This window comes from Netta rufina (assembly GCF_964035555.1).
Source record: "Netta rufina genome assembly, chromosome: 7".
Classification (NCBI taxonomy): Eukaryota; Metazoa; Chordata; class Aves; order Anseriformes; family Anatidae; genus Netta; species Netta rufina.
In genome coordinates, this window is record NC_140130.1 from 2,581,180 (window position 1) to 2,599,783 (window position 18,604).

Here is an 18,604-nt window from a genome sequence, read left to right on the forward strand (position 1 = left end):
TCATGAGAGCTATTTGGAAAATAATATTTCAACCAAAAACATGTCTGATCTCCAAGTCAGGTTTTTATTAAAGTGATCTAGTGTTTAATATTAGAAATAGTACAGTGGTTGGTGATTGTGTGCAACATCCTGAAAGAAAACTTCATCCACAAACTGCTGAGATATATATATATATATTTTTTTTTTTTATCTGACATTTATTAATCACCACATAATAGCTATGACACAGATAGCAACTACAGCTTCTCTCTTTTTTTTTCTTTTTTATTACAAAGTGGATGGTGTAATGAAATTGGGTGAAACCATCCATTGAAATTGTACTTTGTAGTATGCAACACTTGTTTACAAAGTATTGACGTTTGTCATAAACAGAGGTTTAAAACATCACCGCTATTGTTTGTTGTTCGGTGGAAGCTCTTTTGCTGTGCAGTGATAAAAGGAAAAGATTTTATTGCAAGCTTGCTTAGCATGCCTTTCATTTCTGACCAAATACATGTTACTGCACTAAATGTAATGAAGGTTCCTGCTTATGAAGCGATTTTTTATTATATGAGGGAGAGTGGAATATCAGATCTGCTTTTTTTACCAGATATCCTTCAGGTTTTGTGCTGTGTGTAACTTATCACAATAGAGCTTTTTTTTTATTATTATTATTATTATTATTTTTCCTATTGAGCTGTATTTTATTTCCTGAGGAATGTGTTCAGTGGAAAAAAAAAAAAAAAACACAGAGAGAATCAATCATGCTTTTCTCTTTGTTTAATAACTCAAAGAATTTCTCTCCCTTTCGCAAATAGTTGTGTTTATTTGGAAGGAAAATTGGATTCTGGTTTATTTATTTCAAGAACCTGTAACCTTATTTAGTGCTAGAAATGTGCAGAGTGCAAGGTGTGGTGGGCAGCCAGCTCTCATTACAACATAAATTATTTCTGCTATTTTAACTAAAAAATCTGGAGTGTATCTTCCTGGATATTTATGTATGTTTGTATGTTTATTTTTTGAGGCTTTCTTGAGCCCTTGCTTACTACAGTCAGCTATAAAACATTCTGCTTATTCATCATGACTGAGAGGAGTTGATTGTTTCCTGGAAGGATAAAATTCAGCAATTAGAGCTGTTTAATTCAAGTATATGTTCTGGAGGCTAAACTAGATTTAAGTGCTTTTCTTAGAATGTATGTTTAAGAAGGGAAAAAAATTACAGTTCTCTTCTGATCTTGAAAAGGGTTTTCAGAAACATGAGAATGTGCAAGTTTCTTTTGGTGGGAAGCACATAACATTTATGTAGTATTTCTTTTGGGATTACATCACAGTTTTATTTAATTTTTAGGACAAAAGTTAAATTCAATATTTGTGTATAAGCCAAGGGAAAATGTACCATAAACACAGGAATTTTCTGGTGAGTCAGAGTTCCAAGAATCTGAGATTTACTTAGTCCATTTATTTCAGGACTAGCTATAACCATTAGTCATCCAGCCATGAATTTTTACATTTGCAGCTAATTGCACCTAAAAAACAAACTTTCCCTCAAGGCTTTCGGTTATACAGAATGTGATTTGGCAACCTGTATTTCAAATGCCTTTTAGGATCATTGCCCTGGTCGTAGAAATTGTCTCTAGATTATGTATAGTTGCTTCAAGTAAACAACTAATATTTCCACTTAGGTGGCAGGAGGAATAAATGAACTATTAGGTATTCTGTGTCACAGGAAAATTAATCTGCCAACAACAAGACAGGCTTTTCCAACAGCCTTTTGGGGGGTGGCGTTAAGGGTTTATCAGCCATTGTGGAGCCCTGCATGACATTTTGCATTCTCGTCTGACTGTTTCTTGCAGGACGAAGTTATTGCTGTTTCAGAGAAAGTCACTGTGAAGCTCGAAGACTTGGCAAAATGGGCCCAGTCCGATTTCTCCAAGTGGAAGTGTGGTTTCCGGGCTGAGCCGGTTAAGCCAATGGACGTGGGGAAGAATGGACAGAAGGAGGCCTTGATGAGGTATAGACAATCCACGCTCAACAGTGGCTTGAACTTCAAAGACATCCTAAAGGAGAAGGCTGACCTCGGTAAGTGTCCCTTGCTTTCTCCTCTGAGGAGGGGCTTGTGTTCAGTTGTCTTTTGGAGGCGGATGAGCCCAATCCTGCCAAGCCGTCGCCGATTCCCAGGGTATATCTGTGCTTCGGGCAGAGGTGTGGTGATGAGATACTTGAGCTGGATGGGTGTTGGTGGTGAGCTCATTGCAGGCTTGCTTGCCCTGCATCTTGGCTCCTTGAAGATTAATGTGGGGCAGCTCTGTACTACCTGTCTACGCTGTAGAGGTATCACCGAGGTAGTTCTAAGGCTCAAATCCTGAATATGGGAACACAGGCTTGCCTTGGGGTCAGGTCAAAGCTGTGCATCATGGCGAAAGAAATATGACACATCTCCTCTAGGCTTCCTACACAAGGAAGGAAGGAGAGACCAAAGGCCTTTCACTTCTTAAATCCCATCTTCTTGGAAGTGCAGGATTGTTTCCAGTTTTTAGTGTTTGTCCTGGCTCTCTATGATCAGCTTTGTGTTTTATTCAGTAGGGAGATGTCCACTATTTCCTCAGAGACTGCTCTGTAGCTCATGTGTTTTCTTGTCAGCCTTGTGTGTTTTTTTTCTAATATCTATGTTATTACACAGCTTAGGCCTTCTGCAAGTGCTTCGCTGTTCTCTGGCTGTGGTTTGTACTCGACAGACGCGCTTTTTTTCCTGGCTGTTTTTAGGGAGCGATACGGTAGCTCTGCTACTTTGGATGGTTGCAAACAGACTTGCAGCTCTGTGACTGCTTTCACACCTCTAAGACACTCAGATCTCTGAAATTGTGGTGGGTGGCCTCTCCAAGGGAGATGGTAAACATGCCTATTTGTGGTATTAGGACCTTGGCTGCCTGGTAGCTGTTATCCCAGGCACGGTTCTCCGTTGAACCAAACTTTTAACAAACGTTCTGAGTTTAAAGACAAATTTAGGGCATAAATGGTTGAAAGGTAAGAAAATAAAAGTTAAGGCTGATGCATGTGAACAAATGCTTTTGTACCTACGTGAGCAGGAGATACAGGGCCAAGTTTGGTTTCATAATGGCACAACTGTGTTGGCGTTGAAGGCAATTTACACTGTGCTGAAGATCTGTCTTGGAGGATTTATCTTCTGCATCTCGTTTTTCTGATCTTACCAAATGGTAAAGCGATTTTGTCAATCTTGCATTTCACCATTAGAGATGTAGGTTGGAAGATTAAATTACAATTGAAAGCTGATCTTACTTTTCATTACCTCTCCAGGGAAAAAAAAAAAAAAAGAAAAAAAAAGACTAATGCAATTCTTTCTCTTTTTCTTTGCTTTTGCATGTGGTTTCTTCTGGTTCAGAATTACATGCAGTGATTTTCTCTGATACTGCCCTGGCATCTTCTTTGCATACTACATTTATTTGTGTTTGTTTCTTGTGTTAAAAGAATCTCAATGCTTTTCAGATAGAACTTTGTGTGCTAATGTTTTCTTGGTTGTGTTTTTAACTAACAAGAAGGCCCTTGTGGTAAGTTATAAAACTGCTGTTACCCACCCTAGAAGCCAAAGAAAATTATCTTTAAGCCTAAAGCTTATAGTTGCATATTAAGCCCTTTGGAAGTAGGGGTTTTACTGAAAATGCTCATGGAATCCAAACTATATGTTATAATTTTGATAACCCACATTCCAATGTTGCTCAATTTCTGTCGGTGGCTCTGGCTTTATGCCTGGTGTTTTGTTGTGTGTTTTGTTTTTGTTGTTTTTGTTAGTAGAAAAGGGTGTTTTGACTAATGTTTGATTATGATTGCTGTTTCTTCTTCATGACTGGTTGGTGGGAGTAAAACCAAGGGTTCAAGGAGATCTGCAGCTGACAGGCAAGAAGGTTTGAAGGGAACAAACCCCTTCTTGTGTTAGTCTGTCAGGCCATGCACGAGTCTGCTAGTGATGTTCACATGTAACCCTGACTGTAGATGAGGCAGTTGCTGAGACGTGTGTTGAAAAGGCCTACATAAACAAGGTGATCTCGTGGACCCCTTTTTTCCAATGAAACTGCATGTTTCCATTACAGAAAAATCCCATAAAAGTGATTAGAGTTTGAAATTTTTCCTCCTAGGTGTTTTTGTACCAAGCTGCAGAAGGTAATAGGAAATTATATCCCTACTAAAGCCCTCAAAAAACTTTACAGAAGAAACAAAATCAGTTTTCACAAACTATCCAGAAGTGGTGGAGGGTGAAGGAACCCCGATGAAATGAAAACATGGCTGATACAGAACCACAGGAGTGGCGCTGTATGAATATACTTAATTAAACCTGTTACTGTTGGGAGCAGGGTAGCTTTAAACAATAACCAGGCAAAGCCAGGCCTTGGTGTATGAGCAGCTTATACATTGTACCATATGCTCTGTGGCGTTTGCTTGGACAAAAATAAGGCCTGGTTAATGCACAACCCAGAGGAACTATGCACCTAGAATTGAAAGTTGACCCTAATTCAAATGATGTAGTTCTGTCGTCTTTTTGTTCTCCTTTTCTTCTTTCTTTCTTCTCTAGTCTATTTTTTTTTTTTGCACGTGTCCTTTTCTCTTTTTTTTTTTCTCTTTTCCTTCATTGTTTTTTGCAGATTTTCTTTTTCTGTAAAATGGCATTGTTCTCATCACTAGTAAATTATGCAGAACTTTTCCTTAGGACTGTATTAAATAAAAGATCTAGCAATGGCTTGCTTTCTTTTTTTTTTTTTTTTTGTTCCTTTTTCTTTTGGTAAGCTTCAAGATTTCAGCCTGAGAAATTATTTTTAAGAATTATTTCTTTCTGCATTTTGAGGTATTTATGTTATACATTCTTTCCCTTTCTACAGATATGTCAATATTGAATGCTAGCAGTTTAAATCTTAAGACTATTCATAGCTTTCCGAATATTTCTTTCAAATGTTGAGAAAAACAAAGAACAACAATGCAGCATATAAAAATAGAGTTGCTCAGGAATGTATTATTCATAATGAACATGAGAACCTGTTTTTCCAGAAGAATTGGTCTGATTAAATCATTCACTACTAAGGCCTCTAGTTATTTATTTTTGTCTTTAGAATTATTTAGGGGATTTTTCTTTGTAATAAATGGACTTGTATACCCATATTTGGTAAACCAGTGGGAAGTCACCAAATGAGGAATTATTTCATTTTACAAAATTTTTAGCAACTAAGCAATGTAAACACTATCAGTTAAATATGGCAAAGTTGCATATTTGTATTCCTTGGGCTATAGTTCGACAAAAATTCAAATTATTTTATATAACACTGCTTCTTACAGACTTCCTTTAAGTGAAGTATGAAAGCTGCAGTGTAAGCTTTATTGGCCTATAAATATGTCATTATAGTTGGACTACATTTATATGCTTTGGATTGTTGTTTAAGCCAAGAAAATATGTCTCTACAGGTTGACTTTTTATTGAAACCCTTTGAGGCATACAACAGAATGTATTTTAGGCCAAGGTTATTAAAACAGCATTTTCATTTTTGCAGCAGACTCATTGTCAATTATGCTGCCACAAACTGTCTGTGGATAGGCAGTTATGAATGGTTTCATCTCTAAATGTGTCTTTAGAAAAAGAAATAAAAGATAGAGGAGTCAGAGCTGAAATTGAGAGAAGAGACGGAGGGGAGGATGACTGAATTCAGCGCTCGCAGGCTCTGCAGGTTTGGGCTCAGCTGTGCTGAGCTGCTGGCTGGGTGTAGCCGAGGAGCCAGCGCCCCGTGCCGGGCTCAGGGAGGTGGCAGAAGGCTGAGCACGTTCCCATGCTCGTGGCATTACTGATGGATGGCCAATTTTGGGGCTCGCTGAAGGCTTTGCTGCGGTTTCTGCACCTTAGTTTGGATCCACTAAGGAAGAGCTTGAAGAAAATTTAGGAATTATCCCTGTCTTGCCTTTCATTCCCCACAGATACTGATTGTGTCTGGGGGTAGAGTTAGGATCTTTGTTCTCAGTGAAATCCAGGAAAACCTAGTGCTACTTCTAGCTGAGGGCCATGGCTTGGCAGTTGCCCTCCCCCAGTCCCTAGCTGGTTTCCCAGTGGTTATTTCTGCTTCGCTCTTTTGCACTTTGCTCTTTTGAACCGTGGAGCTTGCCGGGCAGGGGCTGTGCCACAGGACTGGCTCACCCTCTGGGCTCCTGCTCTGTACCAGTCTCACAGCTGGCACAGCTGGGAGATCCTGGGTGCCCAGTACCAGGCTGTGTGTCCGTGTAAACGGGGTGATGCCGGGCAGGTGGCAGCGAGTTTGGAAGGAGGAGCAGAGCAGAGCAGAGCAAAGCAGGGCCGCTGCCCGGCCCCAGCAGGCCCTGAGCTGACTCCACAGGCAGGGGCGTTGCAGCAGGCACAACCTCTCCAGATGAAGATTATCAGCTCGTAACGTAGTCAAACCGTAATGCTATCAAAACTGATCATCTGCAGCTGTGCTGCCTTCAGACACTTGTGGGGACTTCTGAACTGACGCCGACTCTCCTTTTTCATTGTTTGTCATGTGCTGCTGCCTTAGCCCGACGCAGTAATTTTCTGACCAGCTAATTGTTAGCCATTCAGAGTCCAGCTACTTTGGGTATTTTGTGCCCCGTGCCTCTAACTCTCTTCCCTTCCTTCTTCTGCCTGCACTTTGTGCCTCCTCCTTGTGCCTTCCTGTCCCCGTTGCCCTGACTGAATGCCGTTCTGATCTTGATAAAGCTCCCGTGAGTGTCCCATTATCCCATTTTCCCCTCTCTGCCCTTGTGCACTGTATGTTGGTCTTTAGTCTCGTGGGTCAGAGTGACCTCTCTATCTCATTTCAGCCAGCCCCGTTGATAGAGCTCTTTTGCCACAGATGAGGCTATTTCATGGCGTGTCTGTTGTGCCCCGAGGAGCCTGAGAGGAGGACGGCTCCCCTGGGGAAGGGGCTGAGGTGCTTTCTCCTGTGCCTGCACGTGCCGGCAGCACTGCAGCGAGCAGGAGCACCTGCGGGGCAGTGCTGGGTCTGCTCTGCCGAGCAGGAAGGCTTCCTCTGCTCCTACATCCTTTGGTTTAATTGCCTTCGGTGTTAACATGTTCGCTATCGGAGATAACCTGAAGTGCTGAGCAGGCAGGCAACTTTGGCCTCGCACGAACAGGGCAAGGTAAATGGTCATTTTTTGGGTTGTTAGCCAGTTGGTTTCAAGTACCTCGTGGTTGTTGGCTTCAGTTGCTGGCTGCGTTTTGAATGCTGAAGGGTGGTGCTGTTGTGAGGTGCAGCGTAGCCCCGGTAATCCTGTGCTAACACCTTACTTTCTCCTGGGGGTGACCCTACACCCAGCAGCATCTTTGGGCTCCCCCTCAGAGGAGGCTGGCGGGGTCCTCAGGGGCTGTCTGTAGCCCCCTGGACCTTCCTGAGGCCACGTGTTTGCCCAAACGAAGCTGGGATGATTTAAGTGCTGTTAATTTCTTCCTTTCTCTGGTGACAGCCTGCTTCATTACTGAGGAAGCGTATGGGGGTGACAAAAACATTTTAATACACAGCACAGGCTCTGGAAGCTTTTCTCTCACCACTGGATTGTGTTGAGCCTCATCTATTTGTGGCTCTTGAAAGGAGTTTTAACACCACACGTCTCGAACTTCAAGCGTGCCTTATCAAAGAGATAAAATTGGGATTTCTTTTCAAACTTTGCCCTGCCGTGAAGCTCTTACAGAAGGGGGTGGCGGTGCTGCCCCCGGGGATGGAGGAGGTGGGTATTTGGGTCTTCGAAACGCCCAAGTTCTGCCACGAAACGCGACCGGGATCCCACAGAACTTCTCTTGGGGTAGCCCCTCGATCGCGGTGCCTTTCCCTGCCCCCCCGCTTCCTGCGGCAGGAGCAAGCTAAGGCGATTATCAGAAGGGCGCTGATAGCGCTCGGCACTGTGTCAGCGTTTCCAGCCCTGTCTCGGTATGACAGGGCACTTTGTCGGTGCCGTGGAGCACTGCCATTTGCAGCTGCGGCCCTGGGCTGCTCCCAAACACCAGGGGAGAAATCGGGGCTGCAGGGCAGGAGAGGGGGAAGAGTTAAATCGTGGCGCCTCGAGAAGCTGGGGGGAGCTGCCCCACGCTCCTCTGCAGCTTGCACCATTAAGGGGAGTTTTGTTGCAGCCTCCGGTATTTTGCGTAATTGCAAAATAAGTAGATAAAAAACATCGACCGTCCGCCGAGCGTGCAAGAGCGGCCAGCGTGGGACAGTGTCCCTTTAAAAATGTTTGACGGCTTTCTTTATTTTTGTCTGTTTTTAGCACCGAGATTGACCTTGCCAGGCTGTGTAATAACCCACATGTGTCTGCTCTCCAGGATTTTTTCCCTTCTAGTCACTGTTGGATCTTACATTTAATTCTTACTGACCATGAGGTTTTGTTCAGTAACTGAAAACGTGTGCCTCCTGCTGCAGCGCTGCTGTGCTTCAAATCTGACTTTATCTCAATGTCTGCTTTTTTTTTTTTCTTTTTCTTTTTTTTTTTTTTCTTTTTCCACTTTTGATTTTAGAGGGTGCTGTTTTCCTCCCCAGCCTTCCCTCTCATTTCCGTCCCTGCCCATATTGTTTCTGGATCCCAGGGGACCCAGGTTGGGACTTGTTTTGCGTCCCTGAGCGTGCCTTGCCCAGCGCCACGACGGAGGTGATCGGCGTTGTCCTTCGTGTGCCACGGCTGCTGCTCAGAGCTGCAGGTCCCCCACAGACCCCCAGCACCTTTTCCCTGCGTTGTATCCTGCCCACACATCCAGCCCAGCCCGGCTGAGCGTGGAGATGGCCAGCCGAGCACCCAAATAACTGCGGCACGGCTGGGTGGGCCCCGAGGACGTCCTCTTTTTCCTGCCTGGTCGTTTCCTGGGCTGTAATTCTGCGCTGCCACAGCCCTTGCGGTCGCCTTTGCCTGGGAGTGCTGCGTGAATCTTGCTTTTTCTCCCCATTCTCCTCTTTTCACAAAATCCTAAACTGCCTTGAACCTGCCCGGTGCTGTGTGCTGCCCTACTGAGCACCCAGCCTAGTAGGTGTTTGAATGGCAGTGCAGTTTGGGGGTGGCAGAGAAATGAATATTAAAAAAATGTAACAGCTTGAGTTGTGACTGGATGGGTTCCGTACAGGAGAGTGCTGTGGCACCACCTTTATTTACTTCATTTAGTGAAATCTCTACCATGTAAAATAAGTTCCTCCTTAATTTTATTGCTAATAATAATTTGCTTGTAAAAATGAATCCTTAGCGCTGTAAAGCTCGAGCTTGGGTCTCTCTTGCTCTGTTACATTGTGAAGGACAAATACTTAACACCGTAAAGAAGCTGCTGCTAGTGATAGATAATGTGTATTATTTTAGCAGGAGGATATTTTAGCAGGTTGTGAAAAATCAAGGTGAATTTTTACATCTGCACAGTGCTGCATAATTGATAGATGTAGACGCTGAAATTCAAAATAAGCTTCTAGCAGAGCACACATTTGATTTTCCTAAACATTTAAATATATGTATCACACCCTCATTTTAAGATGCTGGTTAATGACTTTATGAGCATGTTGGCAGCCAGAGCATTACATGTGGTTTGAGAAATGTGTCTGGATATGCTTGGTAAGCAGTATTGTTCTGACAGTGTACTAAAGGCCATCTTCAATTTGACTGTGCTCTACTTTGTTATGCTGTGAAAGAAAAAGATAATTCAGCAGAGCATTGTGCTGTCGGCTGGAGACGCCACACTTCAGAATACAAATATTACTAAGGATAAATGAATCATTAAAAGAACAGTAGCATAAAATATCTGATGAATGAACTCCAGGAGTCTCTGCTGGAATAAATTTAGCATTCACGGACAGTACCATAATATGTGAAATAATAGTATCAGTTCTACATTCAGATGCCAAAAACATTTATGGACCCAGAATAATTGTGAATTACAAGGCTATAAATACGTGGAGGGGATTTGGTGATATCATAATAAACCATGAGAAAGATGCTAGGCTGGTTTCTAATGTTACCAGAACCTCGAGATATATTTACAACCTCGTTCACACTCCTGCAGTTTTAGGGGGCAATTCTCCTCTCGCAACATGTTCGCCATTCCCGTTAGTGCCGGGGGGAGTTAGGCATGTGTGTCAGGAGTGGAATAGATCCCCATGTGTTGTACAATTCAAGGATCCTATAACAAATTGGAAATACAATTGGGAAAAAAAAAAAAAAAAAAGAGGGAAACGTTCCCTCTTGGCCTGCTCCAGGTTCCCTCATGTCCTGCTCTGCTCCTGCGAGAGGAAAACAGGTAAAGTATGACGAGGTAGCTGGTGTGTTTCTGAACGTTTTGTCCACAGCTGCATCATTTTTTCACATTTTATTACTGAAGAAACAAAACAACCGAGGCCCAGATGTTCTGGTCCCAGGTTTCTTGAGTGCAGGCTGATGCATTTTGAAAGCAGGCTGCAGATACCCAGGGCAGGTTGGGATTGTCAGCCTGTCTGCCGAAAGGAGGCTTTGCTGTTGTGATACTAGATCCCTGCCTGATAAGCACAGTTAATTAGGAACCGGGGCCTGAACCTGGCGCGATATTCAAGAGCATGTTCAGCTTTCAGCACGTCCCGTGTCACCTGTTTGTAATTGAGCCTGGTGTCCCCTGCCTTCCTGCATCGGGGCGGTGGCAGAGCCTCCGCAGGTCCTTAGTGTCGGCTCACACGTCCCGATATTAGGCGGGCTGCAGCAGGACGTCTTCCCCCAGCCAGCTGTGCTGTGTTTCTGGCCTCATCCTTCTCGTAAGTCATCGGCAAAATATGCGTGTTCAGCCCGGTGCAGAGCAAGTCTACGCAGTAAGTCCACATTCCTCAGTGCTGCAGGAGGTCTCCTGACTGACCACGCTGCAGCCTCTGCTCATCCTTCTCGCAGACTGACGCTCCTGGCTTTATGTCTGGACCTTCGAGGTGCTTTCCCAGGGTATTCGTGGTATTTGTGGCAGTGGGAAGGGGCTCTGGCTTCATCGCCATCCCTCCATCCAGTCCTTCTTGTGTCACTTTCTGTGTCCTGGTGGACAAATCCCCCTGACAGTAAGAGGTGGATCAGCACCTTGAGATACGTCCTGGACTTTCTACCCTTGCCAGCTGATGAAGCCAAGAGAAAAGATAATTACAGGACCAAAAAAAACAACAGTGAAGGGGTCAACAGCAAGAGGGGGTCCTGGTCAGCTTCGTGGGTGACTGGAAGGCTGCGGCGTGTGGCAGCCACGGGCCCTCACCCAGCTAGTCTCAGAGCCTGCATTTGCTTCGATCTCCCCCAGTTTATGTCATTGTCTGGATTCATGCATGTTGGTGCTGTGGCAGGGTCATGGGATTATTGATTATTTGTTTTTTAGTTAATTACTGATGACTTTGACATGATATTATTAGCCGTGTCTGTGTGAGCTCTCTTGGCAAGCCCAGCAGACTGTGTGTAATGCCATCTTAGTGCATGTTTTGCTCTTCAATTATTTTAAAACCACAGTTTCCACTTTCCTTTCACACCGAGTATCTCCAGATTAAAAGCTTTGTGGGATGAAAATTAAATGATAAGGTGCTATAAAAATCTATTTCAAGAATCTCAAATGTTTTAGCTCCATCTTTGTTTTTATTTTTCTTACTCCCTGAATGACCCTTACTTGTATGTCAGTATAAGCTCCTAGTTCTGTTGCACAGAGAAAATAGCTGAAAAAGTCCTTTTATGCCTCTGTTGTTAATCCTGTGCTCAGAAACTTACAAACGTGGCCCCATAAGTTCTGTGGCATAATATAAAAAAACACAAAACACAACCAAATAATTTTGGCAGTTCAAATGCAGAAACTAAAAATAATTTAATCTGCAGTGTGAACATAGTTTCATATTTATACTAGCATCTGGCCCCAGGAATTGAATACTCCATTCTTTAAATAGCTCCACTCTGGCTCTTGAATGCTTTGTGACTAGAACATTACCCTACAGCCATACACCTTGTTTACATATTTCTGTTAAAAGGCAAAAGAACTTACAGTACTTCAAAACGTCGGTACAAGCTCTCCCTTCCCCTCTCACCCTGGAAAAAAAAAAAAAAAGTTTTAAAAAATATAATAATGAAAGAGTGGTCTGAGAGTGCATTTTAAATTTAGTTCTCTCAATTTGCTGCTGGGTACGCATTTCACTGTCATTTGTATCAAAAACTGGAAGAAAATTGTTGCAAAGAAAGCGACTGCCGTTCCAGCTGCCCAACAGTAGTCGAACACAAATTTCTGTACACTTTGTTTGTTTGTGTGCTCGGTTTTCATCCTGCAAATGTCTTTGTCTTTAAAAACATTTTGCCTGGAGGCAGATCCTTTTTTTTTCTTTTTTTTTGGATTATTTTATTTTTTACCCATATAGTAGAAATGAGGGGTAGGCTGCTACAAAGGAAACATATTAAAATAATGTGATAAGCAGGTAAACACACTGTAAATGAGTGGCTAATGATTAGCTTCTCGCAGTCCATAGGGACAAAGTATCTTTTTATAATTTTATGGTCCTTGCCCAGCCCGACTTTAGGAGGAATTGTATTTTCAGAATTACATATTTGAAACTTCAGCTAAGCTTTACAAATTTAGTAGATCCCTATTTAGTGCCTGCTGGTGAATGTAAGTCCAACCTAATATTCTTGCTGCTATTTTTTCATTCACATGTCTTGAGGTGAACCTAGAGGCAGAAGAGAAAATATCCCATTTTTAAACCTTAATCCAGAATCCATTCGTGTGAGTCACTAAAACAAAATCATAGTGGTTTGGCTAAAAAAGGCTTCATTTCCAAAGGGAACGTTCCTTAAAACACTGGCGCCTTGCCCGCCGTGTTTCTTGAGTGTGTTTTGTTTGTTGTCTTTGTGCTGTTTATTGTAAAACAGCAAAGCTCAGCCCCATAGCCTGCGCAGGGGGAGGCTCAGCTTGGCGGGGCCGGGGGCTCGCTCCCTCGGGCAGTGCTGTGCCGCTGGAGCCCTGCCATCAGCTCAGGTAGGGAGGATGTGAGGGAGCATGTCTTGTCAATATTCAGGGCTAAATTTTGGGTTGAGGCTTGCTGCTGCGAGGCTCGGTGGCAAGCCTGTGAGCACCGTGCGTGGCAGAACAGTGCGAGCCCTCCTCAGTGTTTGTGAGAGAAGGAGGGATGCCTTGAGTTTCCTACCGAGTTACTACACTCCTCAACAGGAAAAGAGCCCCTGGGACAGCCATCTCATGAAGTTTTAGAGGGGTCAGTCCCGTTTTTCTTAGTTTTCAGGCTGGGCTGGGACATGTGAGAGGTGCTGTGCCCCTCCAGGAGCTCCAGCTCTGCACCCCGTGGGCACCCCTCTGCCTTGCCGTGGGGGCACGGGTGGCTGGGAGCCTTTCCCTGCAGGGGAGGTCGGGAGCTCATTTTTCACCTCACATTTTTAGACCTGGGCCCTCCGACTTGCACGTAGCGGATGTGAATGGTGCAGGATTTTGCCTTCGGTGATGGCAGATACCACGCGATTCCAAGGCACAAAACATGTGATTTATTGGGCAAAGCCTATTTAATATCTTAAAAGCATAGGCTAGGAGATCAGACGGGAGCATAACAGCCTTAAAATATATACCCTGACAACATACTTAAGAACATTTGGGTCTAAATGAAATTTACAGGAAATGAGGCCAATTTTGTCCCTGCTATTTTGATGGCAGGGTGCGCAGGAGGGAAGGAGAGAGTGTGGACAGGAATTTGTGTGTTTGATAACATGGGCCCAGCGTATTTGCACAAATGGAATAGGCACATTTTTCACCCTCTGCAGCAGAAACTCTAGCGCTAGTTTCTCTGCCTCGCTGAGAGACTTTTAAGTGCTCGGACAAATGGGCAAATCCACATAAATTAGTTTGAAAAGCTGTTCCCCCGTTTCTGGCCAGTCGTGCGGGGTGTTTGGACAGCACAGCACCTCTTTGCTGCCTCTGTGGGCTTGGGGAAGCACAGGGAGCAGCTTTGTGATGGGCAGGGATGAAGAAAGGCTGCTCTTCTCTGGCAGACTCCTTTCTCCCCTTGACACCTTGCAGACAGAGCCAGCCCACCAGCAGCAAATGGTTCACGTAGCTTTCACCTGGAGAATACCTGTTGAGCGTTGCCTCTAAAATAAGAGACCCTCGCGAACGGTGAAGCAGAACAGCAGTTGCCAGAAGGGTCTGTAATGATTTCTAATCAAGCTAATGACTAACCATTGTCTTCTGCTGCACAAATGAAATTTTCTTTTTTCCCCAAGAATGTCAGACTGCTTAGCGTATGGCTGTTGTTCTTAAATAAGCAATTCACTTTCTACTTTTTAGGAAAACAATGCAATTAATTTTATTATTCAAAGAAGAAGATTGTGACAATAGTGCTTAGAAATTATATTGTCCAGGCTCTGAAAGCACTTCGAGCACGTTTGTCTGAAAGCGTCATTCATATATTGCTGGGTAGACGGCAAATTTCCTGCTTAAAATCGTGAAACATTTCTTGGGCAGCAGTTATTTCTAGTTGGGAAGGTAACAAAGGTTTTGCAGAGGTTTGGTTGGGCAAGTCGAACGTTTGGAAAATAAGCAAAATAAGCTGTGGTTTAGTTTGCTCTTGTTTTTACAGTGGTTTTGTCACTTGCGCTTTTTATGGTCATTGTATTTCCAGCTGGAGCACAAGCTCGCAGGAAACAAAAGTCCTTGGGCCCACGACGTGCTGAGTGTCACAGGTAGTGTAAGGAGAGCTTCGAGCTCAACCCAGCTCACAGGGCACGCTGGCTGGAAGAGAAGAGCTTCAGCTACCTGTACCTGTACCCGTACCCATCCGTACAGCTTGTTGGAAAAACTTGGTGGTGCTGAAACTTCACTCAACGTCTGTTTTCAGGATAGCTTCAGGCTTTTCTTTTAAAAGGGTCGGTTCACCTACCATCCTTCGGCAGGCACGGACTCCTCAGGGCAGCGAGGAGGGGCAGCTGCCCTGCGACACCCCTCTGTGGACTTGCTGCCAGGTCGGGTGGCGAGCCCAGGAGAGTGTTTTTGCAATCGTTTAGCGGGCAGAGATAAAGCTGCTCTGTCCTATCAAGTGGAAAGGTGTGGCTTGGCAGGCACAGCGAGGTCCCGGCCGTGCCACACTCTGGCTTGAGTGAGTCAAGAAGGGTTATTTGCCCTTCCCCTACTAGTGGTGAGTTCTGCAGGTTTCACACTGACACCGTCCCTTTCTGGGTTTCAAAGCTCTCTCCTATTTCAGGCTTGAATTGCAGAGGGGCTGTAGTGTCCCCAGGCTGGTCCCGCTGCTGGAGCAGAAGGCAGCATGGGGGCCAGCAACAAAATGCTTTGCCTGCCTCAGAGATCCCCATCTCACTTCAGTCTGGCATCAGTGCACCCCGCAGTTCATCGAGCTGGTCATCGTGAGCGCAGTGGTCACGGGGTGACAAAGACCTACTCTTTGCCTTGTTCTCATCTTCCTGGGCGCTGCAGGAATTTGTGCATCGGTTGTGTCCTGGCGAGAATGACTAGGCTAGAGTAAAACGTCACGGGTCACTGAACAACCAACCAACCCCACCTTCGTTTTATTGAAGCTACGTACAAATCCCATCAGTTTTCTTCTTCACAGCTAGTTGACCTGAGGATCCATGCGAACGATCGGGTTGCCAGCTCAGGAAAGTCAGATTGCTTTAAGTGGCTGCGGGCTGGTTTTCTAAGGCTGCCAGCCTGTTCCGCTCCCAGAAAGTGAAAGTTTGAAGTAGGTCCTGAAACTGGTTTCTCGCTTGCGAGGTCATTGTGCTACCCGTGACCTAGAAACCAACAATGAATGTATAAATTGCAGGCAAGAAGAAAATTCTGAATTGACTGTAAGGTGAAAGTTGAATAATTCCCTGAACTTCAACTGGGAAAAGGAGAAAAGATCACCGAATCCTAAAACAGACTTCAATATAGACAAAGAAAATGTTATTTTAGTATAGATTAAACTTATGACTAAGATATAGAGAGATTATTGTGTCTGTTTCAGATGTAATTTCATGCCTGAGAGTTTACATTGAAGGAAAACTGGTCTGGATCACATTAGCAAGGGCCCTGTTTTGCTGTCAGTTTAATTAAATGGAAACTGCTGGCAAGGAGACTGGAGCGGGTTTATAGAAGCAATACTATTTTGTATGTTGGAACAGGAAACTGTTAGGTCTTCCAGTTTGAAAGGGACACAAAAATGAAACCTGTGATTCATTCTTGTTTACAAACTCCCAGCTAGCGTACAATAACCTTAGTGATAAATTAACTGCAATTACACATTATATGTAGTGGGCTTTACAATAGCTGCAGACTTCATAGCTATGAAAAGTGTGACCTTTGACAGAGAGGTTAGAACATGAAGTTTTTCCAAACAGCGCACAGATCTTCAAAAGTATTCACTTTTCCTTTCCTGTTTCATGTGAGGAGATTGACAAGATGTGTGGTGGGTGTTCTGTTTGCTCGCCGCAAGATTGTTGTCAGGCAGAAACCCCCCAAAACAAAAAAGCCCGCCCTTCGGGAACATTGATTTATCTGTTAACTGTGTCTGGCATGCTGCCTTTTGGCTTTGATTTCAGAGAGAACATATTTGGTTACTTTAATAGGCAAAAGCACTGAACCTGACTTGTAGGGGAAAAAATTGTTTTCTTTCCCTTTTTCAGCTCTGTTTATTGTATTCTGACATTCTGTATCGTAACTGTACAGCAATTCCAAGTTGGAGTAAAGAGAAGTAGAACGGGACCTCGGCCTCCATCAGCCTCATTATTTGAGAGCCAGCTTTTCTGGGTGACTCAGTGGGACTGAGACTGAATGTTTGTGCTGTTTAATAGCACCCTGTGACACCGGCTCTGATGATACCAACTGCTTTTTTTGTTCTCAAAAATTGTTCACATCACTTATTTGTCTCTTCTTTTTTGGTAACTTTTGCTGAGTTTGAGTTGACTTACCTCCTCCTCCTGCCCCCAGATCTGTTTTTCCCCTTTTTTTTGCTTCTTTTAGATGTATTTAAAGAGAAAGGGTTTTTTCTTCCTCTTACTCTTTGACTGAGGAAATTCAGGTCTCACCTATTTTCATCTGCTTCTCCAATTTTTGATGTCCCAGTGCACGAGAATGAAAGTTGACTGAGAAAGTAAGGGTTTTTTTATCACATTACAGTAACTGTACCGTATTTAGTGTGTATGTATGTACACGTAGTTATCTATGATGAAACTGTGAGGATGTGTGCATGTGCACAAAACTGCATGTTGCTGAGCCCTGATAGCCATAAAGCACTTGGCCAAGAGAGTATCTTTGTGAAAGATTTCACATTCTTCACATAGGTATCAAAAGTAATAAGATGCATTGTTTGAGACCTTCAAAGATCAAAAGAAAAAGAAGAAAAAAAAAGAAAAAAAAAGAAAAAAATGTAACAGCAGCAAGAAAAACAGAACAAGAAGGTTCTTGGAGATGTCCGTCCCTGCAAATTCAATGTTTTTTTTCCAGTGAAGCTGTAGGAGGAATCCATGTTTTAATATTAACTTCAGTCGTGCTGTAGCCCAGTGCCTCCAGTGAGCATGAAATTCTGCATGGCTGGAAGGTAGGTGGAGATGAGATTTGGAGCCCCGTTGCGTAACGTTAGGTAAAGGGAGGGAAGAAACGCCGAAGCCAGGTTCAGTGCTTTTGCCTCTTAAAGTAACAAGAAGGGCTCTGTCTGGAAGCACCCCGAGGTGTCGGTACGTCGGGGAGGCACCACAGGACTCGTGCTCGCCTCTGCATCACCCGCTGCCTCAGCTGGCTGGGGTGTCTCGGGGGCCAGCTCCCACTGCCAGTTACTTGGCAATGAGGAAAAAGAAACCACCAGGCAACAAACCAGGCTGTGTCCCTGCGGGTCTTCTGCGTCACCCATGGTGCCGCAGCGACGGATGGGGCAGCACCCAGGGCCCCCAGGCACCGGGCTGGCTGCAGGGAGTGGGATCCCTGATCTCCCCCTGCCCAGCTCCCCGTGCTCACCGGCTGCTGGGAGCCACGTCTGTCATGCTGCAGAGCCATGGGGCTCCTCCACTGACATTTTGGAAAGCTGTACACAAGCGAGCTTTCTGCAGGAGGTGCCTTCCGAGGCAACCTAGAAAGGAGAAAGACTTCCCCAGTTGCAGCGGTGGTGAGACTCAAAGCCAGTAAAAACTTTCAGTCTCTAGAAAGTAAAATGAGATTCTCGACCAGCTAGTTTATTTTAATTTTTCTTTTCCTGCTCTGCTTCATGACAGTGCTTCAAATAATTATGTTGATTTATGATTACAGGTATTTTAAAGCTGTAGTATGCTGTAACAAAGCAATGCCAGCTTATTGTTTCTGGCCCTATCCAATTATACAATTGAGTTTAGGCATGTAATAATGTTATAACCGAAATATCCATCATGATGGATTGAATTTCATGAAGTACAATGCAAGAATATTTATAGCTCCATTCTTAAAGCCATTTTGGGGTCAGAATATGCCTCCTTGGTACGGTCTTTTAAAAACAGGAGAAAACCTGAAACTTTTCTCAATCCAGCCCCAGAGCTACCACAACCCAGTGCCTACAAGGGGGAGTGCGTGTGTAGGTTGATAGTAAACAGAATATGATAGAATAGAGTAATTATTTCCGCTAGAAAATGAGGATCCGGC

General features: G+C 44.1%; 1 protein-coding gene across 2 annotated transcripts in view; it reads left to right on the forward strand.

Annotated features, from left to right (window-relative positions):
• The window catches only part of ARID5B (AT-rich interaction domain 5B), a gene marked incomplete at both ends in the record, with an annotated part of 105,986 nt that overhangs the window by 9,089 nt on the left and 78,293 nt on the right, over positions 1 to 18,604 (forward strand). For both annotated transcript variants that reach the window (XM_084290518.1, XM_084290517.1), the window contains one exon: positions 1,833 to 2,058. In XM_084290518.1, the coding sequence (XP_084146644.1) occupies positions 1,833 to 2,058 (226 nt within the window). The remainder of the gene's footprint in view (positions 1 to 1,832; positions 2,059 to 18,604) is intronic.